Source organism: Miniopterus schreibersii (genome assembly GCF_964146895.1).
Source record: "Miniopterus schreibersii genome assembly, chromosome: 3".
NCBI classification, from domain to species: domain Eukaryota; kingdom Metazoa; phylum Chordata; class Mammalia; order Chiroptera; family Miniopteridae; genus Miniopterus; species Miniopterus schreibersii.
This window is the reverse complement of record NC_138103.1, coordinates 11,091,267-11,103,302: the sequence shown is the minus strand read 5'-3', so window position 1 is coordinate 11,103,302 and position 12,036 is coordinate 11,091,267. Positions and strand designations below refer to the sequence as shown.

Here is a 12,036-nt window from a genome sequence, read left to right as displayed (position 1 = left end):
ATACACGCCTCGACTGAAGCCTGCAAAGAGGCATTTGACTGCCACCTCTAGCAGCTTCCCTTCACTGGGGCCACATGTGCCTTCTGGGGCCTCGCTCTGGAGCTGGGGTCTGGGATTCCCATCGGCCATGGGTCTGACCATGACAGAGTCTGACTCGAAGAGGGGCAGCAGTCTTGGGCCACAGGTACCTTCAGTTTTCATTAATTTAAAAGAATTCCTATTGGGTTGTTAAGGTTAGTTTTTTAAAAATGACTTTTGCATTCTTCCTTAACTATGTAATATTTAGATTTTGGCCTTAGTTATGCCAAAAATGGAGAACTACTTAAATATATTCGCAAAATTGGTTCATTCGATGAGACGTGCACCCGATTTTACACAGCTGAGATGGTGTCTGCTCTAGAGTACTTGCATGGCAGGGGCATCATTCACAGGTACCAAGCTGAGGATTGGGGCTCTGCTCACAAGGTCAGGGGCAGCTCTGGTATTTAATGGAGGGTGGGATGCCTCATGTGAGAACTAAGAAGAGTTCACATCACCCTGACATTGAGAGCCTCACAGACCTTCAACTGTAAAGTGAAATCATTCATGTCTTTTTTTGCCAGGCTAACAGTTTTCTTACCTATCTTGACTGCTGCTTTTATTTTGTCACTTGTGGCTTTTGTGTGTACTTTTTTCTGGTCTTGTTTTCCATGACTTTAAAATTTATTTATTTTATTTTATTTTAGAGAGAGAGGAAGGGAGAAAGAGAGAAACATCAATTTGTTGTTCCACTTATTTATGCATTCATTGGTTGCTTCTTGTATGTGCTCTGACCAGGGATCACACCCACAGCCTTTAGCATATCGGGACGAAGCTCTAACCAACTGAGCTACCTGGTCAGAGCTTTTTTTACTGATTTTTAAAAATTGACATACATCACTGCATAAATTAAGTTGTACAGCATGATGGTTTGATTTACATATATTGTGAAATGATTACAACAATAGGTTTAAAAGCTATTTTATGGGTTAAAAAACGATAGATTATACTTCAATAAAAAGTTTATTAAAAGTAATAGAAAGGATGTAATTTGAATGTTTTCATTGTATGCAATTAATATTTGTTTAGTGTGAACTTTAGACTTACATTTTTTGATTGTTAGTCTGTAAAGATTATAAGTATTAACCAGTTCATTTTGTTTTCCACAAAATTTAGATATGTAATGTTGCTGTTTTAAATATTTATGTCAAATATAAAAAATATGCTTTCACAGGGACCTGAAACCAGAAAACATTTTGTTAAATGAAGATATGCACATCCAGATCACAGATTTTGGAACAGCAAAAGTATTATCCCCAGAGAGTAAACAAGGTGTGTGAGTGCTTTATTTCCAGCTGGTCCTGCTTAGTGTTTAGCTCATAAACAGCCTCTTAGCAATGTGGTGAGTTGCATTGGGTTCATGTAGTGACAGATGTTTGTAATATCTTTGTTACTATAAAATAGGTGCTTGAGTTTTCACTGGAGAAGCTGTGTGGCTGGTCTAGTGGGTGGAGGGAGGGGCTTCCTGGGCTGCCTGTGGTTGGTCTGCCCTGCCTTGAGTGGGGGTGCTGGGTCACCAGGTGCTCTCTGCATATTGTTGTCACAGGTCCGTTTGAATACCCTTGAGTGCCCTGTGGCTCACCCTTTCTAGTCTTAGAAGGTGCTAGGGTGCCACATTTGTTCCTGATCTCCCATGCAAGGGTGTGGGGTCAATGTGGTCAGCTCTCAGCTCTTCCTGTTGGTACTGCAGTTTGTAACTGGGGCTTGGGGGGGGGGGCACTATCCCTCTATCCCTGTGCCCGCCAGCTTTCTGTCTTTCTCCCCATCTCCTATGTGCAGCTGCCAGTGGTGGCCCAGGCACACCCATTATAGTGAGGTTCTACAGAATCACAGAATGGGTTGATTTTTGCTTGCTGGTCAAGTACATATTTCTTATTGCAAATCATCCTAATCACTGTTCCCCTAGGGTGATTCCTAGTATTGGATTGTATATTGTGACAGTTCTGTCATCCTAGGAGGAGTTGCTAACTTGGGCCAGAAGAGTGTTCTGGGTGTCTTAGCCAGAGGGCACCTTGGCAGGGGCTCTCACTGCTCTTCAGGTGTTTGTTGGATGGAAATCAAACTCTGGAAGTGTAAAGAATTACATTTTTACTTGTGAAAATTGTTGTCAAGTGTTGGTGCAGAGAGAAGATAAAGCCCTTTATGGTAAGGTTTGGGGGAAGCTGTACAAGTTAATAAGTGACCTTGAAAATGAACTTTAGGTCTTGGGACAGTTGGGACTGTCAGAGCCACCCTGACCCAACAAGCTGTCTCAGGGACCTCCATATAGTACACATATCTCTGTCATGAGAGGAGGACCTTGATGAAAAGCCCTTGGGCTAACAGATATGCTGGCCTGAGCACAGGGTTTGTTGGCAGAGGAAAGATTCCAACTAAAGCATCCACTTCGCTACAGCTGCTCTTGTGGAAAAGGAAAACTATGAGGACTGCATAGCAGTGGGGGAGGACTTGGCTTTTCAGAAAACCCTCTAGCTTAGCTGGGCTGGCCGCCTCTGTTTTGGGCTTGAATTGCAGCTGGGTTAACAGCATGCTGGGCAGCCCCTGGGCTGACTCCTGGGGTCCGCTCATCCCAGCCAAGTGTGGACAGAGACAAAAACCTGTGCTGCTGGGAGGCACCTGGTGAGCCTTGGTGGGCCTGCATGGGTTTCCTTCTGTAGGGTCCCTTATCTTTCCTTTCTGGGTGTTTTTCTAACCCCATGTTTTCAAACAGAGGGTTCTTGTGAAGATTCCAGTTAAGATTCAGTTAGTGCTTTTTAATCTCTGCACAAACACTCAGTCACCAAAACAGTGTCTTAGATTTGGGAACTTACCTGAGAATCCTAAAGCACCACCCTTTTGGGGCTGAAGCACAACTTGGAATCATAAAATATGTTCTTATTTCTCAACAAGTCTTAGTCCTGGCCTCACTTGCCTGCTTTTGGAGCTCCTTTTCCTCCTTCCCACAGAGAGTTGTCAGAGGATGGGTGGCCTCCCACCTGGAGATGCACAAAGCCAGGCACTTGGGAGATGCCCCAAAACCTTGATCTACTTGGCCTATGCCTGTTGCATAGTAACATTTTATTGGCCAGTAATCATGTTTTTATGGACATGCTTTATAACTTATAACCATAGCATTGTTCATGACAGAGGTGAACCCAACAGGAATTGCTGTGTCCCCAAATGTTCTTGTTAGGCTGTTCATCACCTCATGTGTGACTTCTGCCGTGGGGCCCCTCAGTCAGCCTTGGAAGCTGCCTACCTCGGGATCTGCTCTGTTCTCTATTCCTTCATGTAGATTTCCTTCAGAATCTGATATTTGGCATAGGCTAGTCTTCTTGCCCTGCAGCCATTGAAAAAATACAAGAATTTAAATGTATTGGTGAAATAAACTTGCTTTTTCTTTCTTTCTGAAAGCAGGAGGCTAAAAGTCCTTATGTTGTAAACTAGGGAGAATTGCTTGTATATATAGATGAGTTGACTTTTTTTTTCCTTCCTAGAGGAAAAGGGAAAAACATATTTAATTATGTGAATGTTTCATTTTAGTGAATTACTCTCATTTTCTGTTTGAAGTACTTCAGAATTTATTTCTGTATTAACTTTTTAAAAGAACTTTTTTGCGGAGAGTGTTTCCCAAAAGCATGTTAGAGCTTCCAGAAGGAAAGTGGTGGGAGCTCAGTTCTTTAGCTGTTCAATAAGCGTGTTCTCCTTCCTCCTAGCAAGAGGCAGGTTGTCTATCTTCACAGACCTTTGTCTCAGTGGGTTGCTCCTGGAAGGGGGTGAGCCCTGCATCTCTCTCTCACTGCTCTCTGTTGGGTCAGAGTGGCCTCCATGTCTGTAATGGGCAGGGGTGGGAGACAACAGGGGCTATTGTGAGGGCATGTGGGATAGATGAGCATTTTTCAGCTCAGAGGACTTGTGACTTCTGACCTTGCACAAGGGTCTCACAGACATATCTGGGTGAGGACAGCTTAATCATGTGGAGTAAACCCCTTGTCTATGGCTGTGTCCCTGGTCTTTGCCCCCTTTGCAAAGGCTTGAGTTGCTTGGGGGCCCCGGAGGTTCAGATTTGGGGTTTGTGTCTGGAAACCTGTATCCTGAGCTGTGTAGGCTTTTCTGGTACACAGCCAGGTGTGGAGGCTTCACTTACCAAACTGGAGGGATGGGTCTGCCGGTGGGGGGTGGGGGACGGATGGAGAGGGAAGGCTTCAGAGCCGAAATCATTCTCTCAGTCCAGCTGCACCTTCTCTGCACTGCCCGTCTGTGGACAGTCAAAGGTCTCACATTTGAGTTTAGCTAATTTGTCTCTTAATTTCTTTTAATCTGTGTCTCTACCCCCACCCCCAATCTTTATTTTTTTCCCTTGCAGTCTGTTGAAACCAGGTCATTTGTCTTATAGAATTCCCTGATTGCATCTCTGTGGAGTCATGTAACATGCTCCTCTCCTCTCTGTATATCCTTTAAATTGGCAGTTGGAGCTGGCCACTTGGATCATTCAGGTTCAATCCTCTCACACCAAAGTCTGGTGGTGGTGCCTTCTTTATTAGGAAGCATTTGACATCCATTCATCTCTCCCTCTGTGATGCCAGCAGCTCTTTAAAGCTATAGTGGCTTAGATCCACTAATTCAGTAGAGAATACAGAATTATTATAGTCTAATTCTTTCATTTATGAGATGGAATTCTTTAAAGAGAAACTTCCCCATAGTTATTATTTGCTTAACTAGTAGTATTGATTGTGGAGGAAAAACAGGATAAATGCTTGCTTTTTCCCCTTTATTTGCCACTTTTGAAAACCATGAATTGGTTCATCATCATCCTCCAGTGATGACCAAATTATCAAAAACATTATTACCCCTTCCTCATACTATACACAAAAGTTAACTCAGATGTTTACTTGGGTAGATCGGAGATCTGAATCTAGAATCTAAACTATTAACACTCTTGGAAGAAAGCATAGGAGTAAATCTTCATGACCTTGGGTAAGGAAATGGTTTCTTAGATACAATACCAAAGGTATAAGCAATAGAAGAAAAAAATAGATAAATTAGACCACATCAAGTTAAAAAACTTTAAAATATATATATATGTATATATATATATGTGTGTGTGTGTGTATATATATATATATCTATCTATATTGATTTCAGAGAAAGGAAGGGAGAAGGAGAGAGAGAGTTGAAACATCAATGATGAGAGAGTCATTGATGGGCTGCCTCCTGCACCCCCCCCCCCCCCGACTGGGGATGGAGCCCACAACCTGGGCATGTGCCCTGACTGGGAATCAAACCGCAATCTCCTGGATCCTAGGTCGATGCTCAACTGCTGAGCCACGCCTGGCAGGGCAAGTTAAAAAACTTTTGTGCCATGATACCTTTAAGTAAAAAACACAAGACATTTCTTCAGAAAAGATAAACAAATGGCCAATAAACTCGTGAAAAGGTGCTCAATGTCATTAGAGAAATGCAAATCAAAACCACTGTGAGGTACCACTTCATACCCACTAGTATGGCTATGATAAAAAAGATAAGTATTAGGAAGGATGTGGAGAAATGAAACCCTCATACTCTGCAGGTGGGCATTTTCAAATGATGCAATCACTTTGGAAAACAGTCTGGCAGTTGCTCAAAGGTTAAACATAGTTACCTTATAACTGAGCAGTTCTACATCTGGGTATGCATCCAAGAGAACTAAAAACATGTCACATAAAAAACTGTATAGAAATGTTCATAGCAGCTTTATTCCTTACAGCCAAAAAGTGTAAACAACTCTCAAGTGTCCATCAACTGATGAATGGATAAAGTTTATCGATAAAATGGAATATTATTCAGCAGTGAAAAGGAATGAAGTTCTGATACATGCTACAATCTGGATGACGTTGAAAACACTGTGCTTGGTGAAAGCCAGCTGGGATTTAGGTTGTGATTGTGTTGAATGTATAGATCAGTTTGGGGAGTGCAGGTGCCCCTCAAGTTTTGATGGGGTTATATCGCAGTAAACCCATTTTAAGTTGTAAATATTGGAAGTAGAAAATACATTTAATATACCTAACCTACCAAACATTATAGCTTAACCTAGCCAACTTTAAATGTGCTCAGAACACAATATCCAAAAATGCTGGCATCACACTACAGTACAGTATCACATCACAGTACAGTATCGATTGTTTACCTTTGTGACTGCGTGCCTGATTGAGAGCTATGGCTCACTGCTCGTTGTCCCACGTATTGCTTGTCTGGGAAAATATCAAAATTCAAAATACGGTTTTGTGCCATTGTGAAGTTAAAATATCATAAGTCAAACCATCGTAATTCAGGGGGCTGACTGTATTGCCATCTTAATAATATTAGGTCTTCTGATCCTTCAACATGGGAAGTTTTTGTATTTACTTAGATCTTTCATAATTTCTTTCAAAAACCTTGTGTAGTTTTCAGTGTATAAGCTTTGCACTTTTGTTAAATTTATTCCTAAATATTTTATTTTTGAGGCTATTATAAATGGAATTGGTTTTTTACTTTCATTTTCAGATTGTTCATTGCAAGTGTATAGAAATACAGTTGAGCCTGGCTGGAATGGTTCAGTTGGTTGAACATCCTGTGCACTGAAAGGCTGCGGATTTGATTCCCGGTCAGGGCACCAAACTGGGTTGCAAGTTCAGTCCCCAGTTGGGACACATATGAAAGGCAACCGATGTTTCTCTTCTCAACATCCGCATTTCTCTCTTTCTAAGCATGTCCTTGGGTGAGGATTAAAATAAAAAAAAGAAATACAGTTGATGTTTGTATACAGGATCATGTCATCTGTGATTAGAGGTAGTTTACTTCTTCCTTTCTAATCTGGATTCCTTTTATTTCATTTTCTTGCCTAATTGTCCTGGTAGAACCTGCACTACAATGTTGAATAGAAATGGCAAGAGCAGCATCCTTGCCTTGTTCCTGACCTTAGGGGAAAAGCTTGCTTTTTTTTAAAAAAATATGTTTTTACTGATTTTAGCGAGAGGAATAGAGAGGAAGAGATAGGAACATCAATGAGAGAGAAACATTGATCAGCTGCCTCCTGCACACGTCCCCACTGGGGATCAAACCTGAAACCCGGGCATGTGCCTTGACCAGGAATTGAACTGGCGACCTCTTGGTGTATAGTTCAACGCTCAACCAACTGAGCCACATCAGCTGGGCAAAGGAAAAGCTTTCAATCTTGCACTATGAGTAACAAGTTAGTACTGGCTTTTTCATAGATGCCTTTATCAAGTTGAGGTTCCCTTCTGTTCCTATTTTATGCATTTTTATCATGAAGGGATGTTGAATTTTTGTTAGATGCTTTTTCTGCATCTATTGAGGTGATCATGTGGCTTTGTCCTTTATTCTAATGATACAATGTACTACATTGATTGATTTCTATATGTTTAATCACCCTTGCATTCTTGGGATAAATGTCACTTGCAGACTTCTTTTATATATATATATTTAATTGATTTTTAGAGAGAGAGTAAGGGGGGGGAGAGACATCGATGCAAAAGGGAAACATTGATAGCTCCTTCTTGCACGCCCCCTAGGGGATTGATCCCCCTAGGGGATCGAGCCTGAAACCTGGGCAAGTGCCCTGACCAGGAATCGAACTGGCAACCTTTCAGCACATGGGGCAACGCTCGGCCAACTGAGCCACACCAGCCAGGGCCAGATTCCTTTTTCTTGTCTTCTAAGAGGTGACTATATTCCATTTTCTTGTCTTCTGTCCAAGAGGTGACTATATTTTGTGAATGTATGCCGTGCTTCATGTGTGGGTTTATGGGTATGACACTAGCAGTCTGCACTTTTGGCTTGAAGAGAGTATGGGTGTCCCCTGACCTCAGAAACACTTCAGGTACTTCCTTCCCCACTGGCACCTCAGAGTCTGACTTACAGGTCCGTGGTGGCCAGAGTATTCCATCGCGCAGGATGCTTATCACTTTCTTTGAACCACTTTGAGGGTAGAGACAACAACCCAGCCCTATACCCTTCTCCTTTCCCTAACCACGTGTCTTGCAGGTGAGAGGGTCAGTGGCATCGAGGAGGCCTTGTTTACCAACTGTGGGTTCTGGGCCTGGTTTTCCAGTAGCTGGAGAAGTTTGACCTTTGGCTTATCTCTGAGCTTCCAGGGGGAGGTGACTAGGTTACCTCTGTGGTTTTCTAATGCTCTCTCTGGGGCTTTTACCCTAGTGTCACAGGTAGAAGCCAGCCAGCCATGAGCCTGGAGAGGAGAAAATTACTGATTTTCATTAACCTTTCAGTAAAATCAAACATTTCCTTCAATCATGAAAGTAAGCAACAAATGTCTGTGCTGGTTACACAGTACCAGCCTGGAAGGTCATGGGAGGCAGGTTGCTGTGAGTGGAATGTGCAGCCAGTCTCCTTAGGGAACCGATTTGCTCTCAGATGGGGGGTGGCTCTCACACTGAAATCCTTGATCCTTCATCCTCTGAGGGTCATGAGGAAAGGTCGAGAGCAGCTGTGTGGTTTCCACTGCTAGAGGACCCCCCTTGAAGGATGCCTCAGGAGTAGTGTGGTGGGGCAGGCAGCTCATGCCCATGGTTTTCTGTCAGGGATGCATGACCATTGATGAGATCCCCAAGGTCCTTAGGGGCCACTGAGGTGATATGGGTGTCAGTGCCTCCTCTCTCTCGTGATAGGCAGTTCCAGAGGGTCCTTTTGCCACCCAACCCAGGTCTGCAATTGATCTTTGTGAACCTTGAGTCACATAGTCCACTACTAGAGGCAGTGGGATGTAGTAGAGGGTCCCCAGCCAGGACACATGAGTCACTTCATTCCCTTTATAGCCCATGACCTTCCTGAGCAGTTTGTTACAAGGAGAAGGTATTTCTGCCCTGCATGCAGCCTGCAGGGGATCCAGTACTTTCCTGGGTTCTGTGCATGTTCATTGTGTGCTTGCTGCATGTCCAGGGCTGTTTTAGGCATCACAGGCTCCTCGAGACACTCCAGCTGACAGAATGCTGGGTGAGTGCTGCTCTGGTGTTGGTGAGAGGCACCAGGAGAACATGAGGCAGGGAGGGGGTCAGGACGAGCTGCCCTGTTGGTCAGGGCAAATGTCACTGATCAGGTGACCTTTGAGCCAGCCCTGGGAGGAGAGGGTCTCAGAAGGGGTGTGGGGGGTGGGCTGTGGACAAGTAAGGCTCTTGTACAGTTCGATTCCAAGTGACCAGTGCTGTGCTGGCAAAGAGCTCTAGTTTATGCTCATGTTAACCATGACATCCTTATAGATTAACATCCACGATTTTAAGTGCTTTGTGTCTCACCATGACCATTTTCCTCTTCTCATCAGCCAGGGCCAACTCGTTTGTAGGCACAGCCCAGTATGTTTCTCCAGAGCTGCTCACAGAGAAATCGGCCTGTAAAAGGTAACCTGATTGATTTCTTGTTGTTTTTTTAATCTATTTTTTCCTGATTCATAATTCTCTTTTCTCTAAAGTAGCTAAAAGTTTTTCATGTGAAATTAATAGTTAAGAGAGTGCCTTTTATGGCCTTTATATAGCTAAACCTACTTTGGAAGAAGTTAGCATTTTGCCTTTTAACTAGTACCTTTCCTTTAATGACCAATGTGCTACTTTATTGTTACACTTTATACTTCCTGGAGCAGTTGTTGCTTTATACTTTGAGATTGGATCTTGTTTCCTTAGAACAACTATTCAGTGGGGAGAAGTGTGGCAGACAAGTCTGTATTATTTAATGAGGTCTTGCTTGTTTCAAAACCCAGAGATCCTTGGTGCTGCCTCTGACTCTGGCAGACTGGCATTGCTGGCAGCTGCTGGTCAGCTGTTTGGTGTTATGGACTCTGCAGACTGTGAGAAGAGGCCCAGATGGCAGCGTGTGTGGGAGGGGACAGAGCCAGTTTCCTGATGGGGGCCCAGCCAGCACAAGCCAACCCTGTTCAGTGCTCAGACTTGGGACAGGCCTGGCAGTGGCTGCAGGCTTGAGGGCCTTGGTGGGTACAGAGTAAATTGGGGTGTAGAGGACACTGGAGCTGGGGATTCTCCTCACAAGAGCAGAAGTCTGAAGAGTGGAGAAGGGTCAGCAAGCAGCCAGGCAGTGGAGGAGAAGGTGGGAGTGTTGATGGCCAGGAGTGGGTAGAAGTCGTGGGAGCTGTCAGGTAGGCATGAGGCAGGTGGAAGACTGAGAGGTGACAGTAGAATCTGGGGTTTCAGAGTTTGGGGAGTGGTTCCAGGTGGTGACAGATCCTGTGGTTAAAGTTTTTCCTTGGATTCTTCCTGCCCAGGGCCAGCCAGACACATGGTCTGCTGGCACCCTCCCTTGAGTTGACAGAGGGTCAGTGACTTGGGTTGGCAGGCTACAAGGGGCTGCCTTCCTAGAATGAGAGTGACAGTGCCAGAGCCTGCAGAGGGGTGAGTGGTTCTGAGGACAGCAGCTCTGTGTTTGTGAGCATGACAGCTTTTAAAAAACTCTGTAAGGAGTAGAGCCACGGGGCAGAAACATGATGAAGGATAGAAAGATGCTCTGAAAGATACGGGTCTCCAGGCTCTTTACTTTTGAGCTCTTACCAAAGGCCAGATGCTGTTGTAGGTCAGGGCTTCCTAGGTGGGGCAGTTCTTCCCAGGGGACTTTTGACTGTGTGCAGACACAGTTTTGTTGTCACAACTTGGTGAGGGTTGGGGAGATGCTTTTGGCATCCAGTGGACGGAGGCCATGGCTGCTGCTCAGCATCCTGTGGTGCAGAGATGTACCTGCAGCAAGAATGATTGGCCCCCAGTGTAAACAGTGCCAAGGCTGAGACACCCTCCTCTGGGTGGTGGGTGCTATTGGCCACATTCTTGAAGTGTATGTCACTGCTGCCTAAAAACTAGCTTTTCCTCAATTTTGGGTTTCCTTGTAGGATGAGGCAGCTTATTAGCATTGATGGGGAAAGGTCTCCAAACTCTACTAAATGCGATAAGGAAGACACAGCATGACCACCCTCTGTGTGAAAAAGGGAAGGAGAACGTCTACCCAGATCGGTTCATGCATTTGCGACTCTAGAAGGATATGCAAGTCTGGATAGCAGCACTGGTTGTCTATCATGTGAGGGAACAGGGCTATGAGGGAGACATCAATGCGTATCTTTTTTTTTAAATCTTTATTGATGAAAGTATTACAACATATATCTTTTTATGCTTTAAAATTTTTTAACTTGGTATTCAGAAATAGTTCAGATTTTTTAAATGATTTTAAAAGTGACACATATTTATTTGAAAGAATTCTTAGAAAATATGGAGAATAAAAACAGTCAGTCTCCAGCCCACTTACAGTCTCAGGTAATGTTCATGTAACTTTCATACAACTTAGAGTCATACTGAACACCAGTTTTGACATTATTAAATAACTGTTAAATATATAATGGTTATTATCTAATTATTAAATATATAATGGTTCATTATATAATTGTTACAATTTTATAATGAACATTTCCCCATGTCACTAAAATTATTTGCAGTCATCTTTAACAGCTGTGTGATTTTCTAGCATACAATTTACTGCTGTTCGTCAGGCTCTCCCTTTATCATTGGACTTTGACGTGGTTGTTTGTTCTGCACAATCTGGCGTGCCTACTGTGTGCTGCATAATCTGTGTGTGGAGCAGAGGCGCACTCCTGCTTGTCCAGTGAGAGAGATGAGGTATCTGCCAGGCGGTGTGAGGGCTGCCCCAAGGCTTCCCTAGGTTCCTGTGTTGAATTTCAAGAAGTAGAACAACTTGGGCCTACCTGAACATTTTTAAAATCTTTGGTACAGCCCTGGCCAGTTCAGCTCAGGGGTTAGAGTGTCGGCCCAAGGACAGAAGGGTTGCAGGTTCAATTCCCGGTCCCTGGTGGGAGGCATGCGGGAGGCAGCCAATCAGTGTGTCTCTTTCACATCGATGTTTCTCTCTCTCCCAAACCTCCTCCCTCCCAATCTTTCTAGAAGTCAATGGAAATAAATAAATAATCAATCTGTGGTACAT

The 12,036-nt window shown here is 43.8% G+C and overlaps 1 protein-coding gene across 1 annotated transcript in view; it reads left to right on the top strand.

Moving 5' to 3' along the window:
* Positions 1-12,036, top strand: part of PDPK1 (3-phosphoinositide dependent protein kinase 1) — a 78,925-nt gene that overhangs the window by 37,193 nt on the left and 29,696 nt on the right. Inside the window, exons 5-7 of the mRNA XM_081133216.1 lie at positions 287-431; positions 1,253-1,350; positions 9,371-9,446. Coding sequence (XP_080989342.1) covers positions 287-431; positions 1,253-1,350; positions 9,371-9,446 — 319 coding nt within the window. The remainder of the gene's footprint in view (positions 1-286; positions 432-1,252; positions 1,351-9,370; positions 9,447-12,036) is intronic.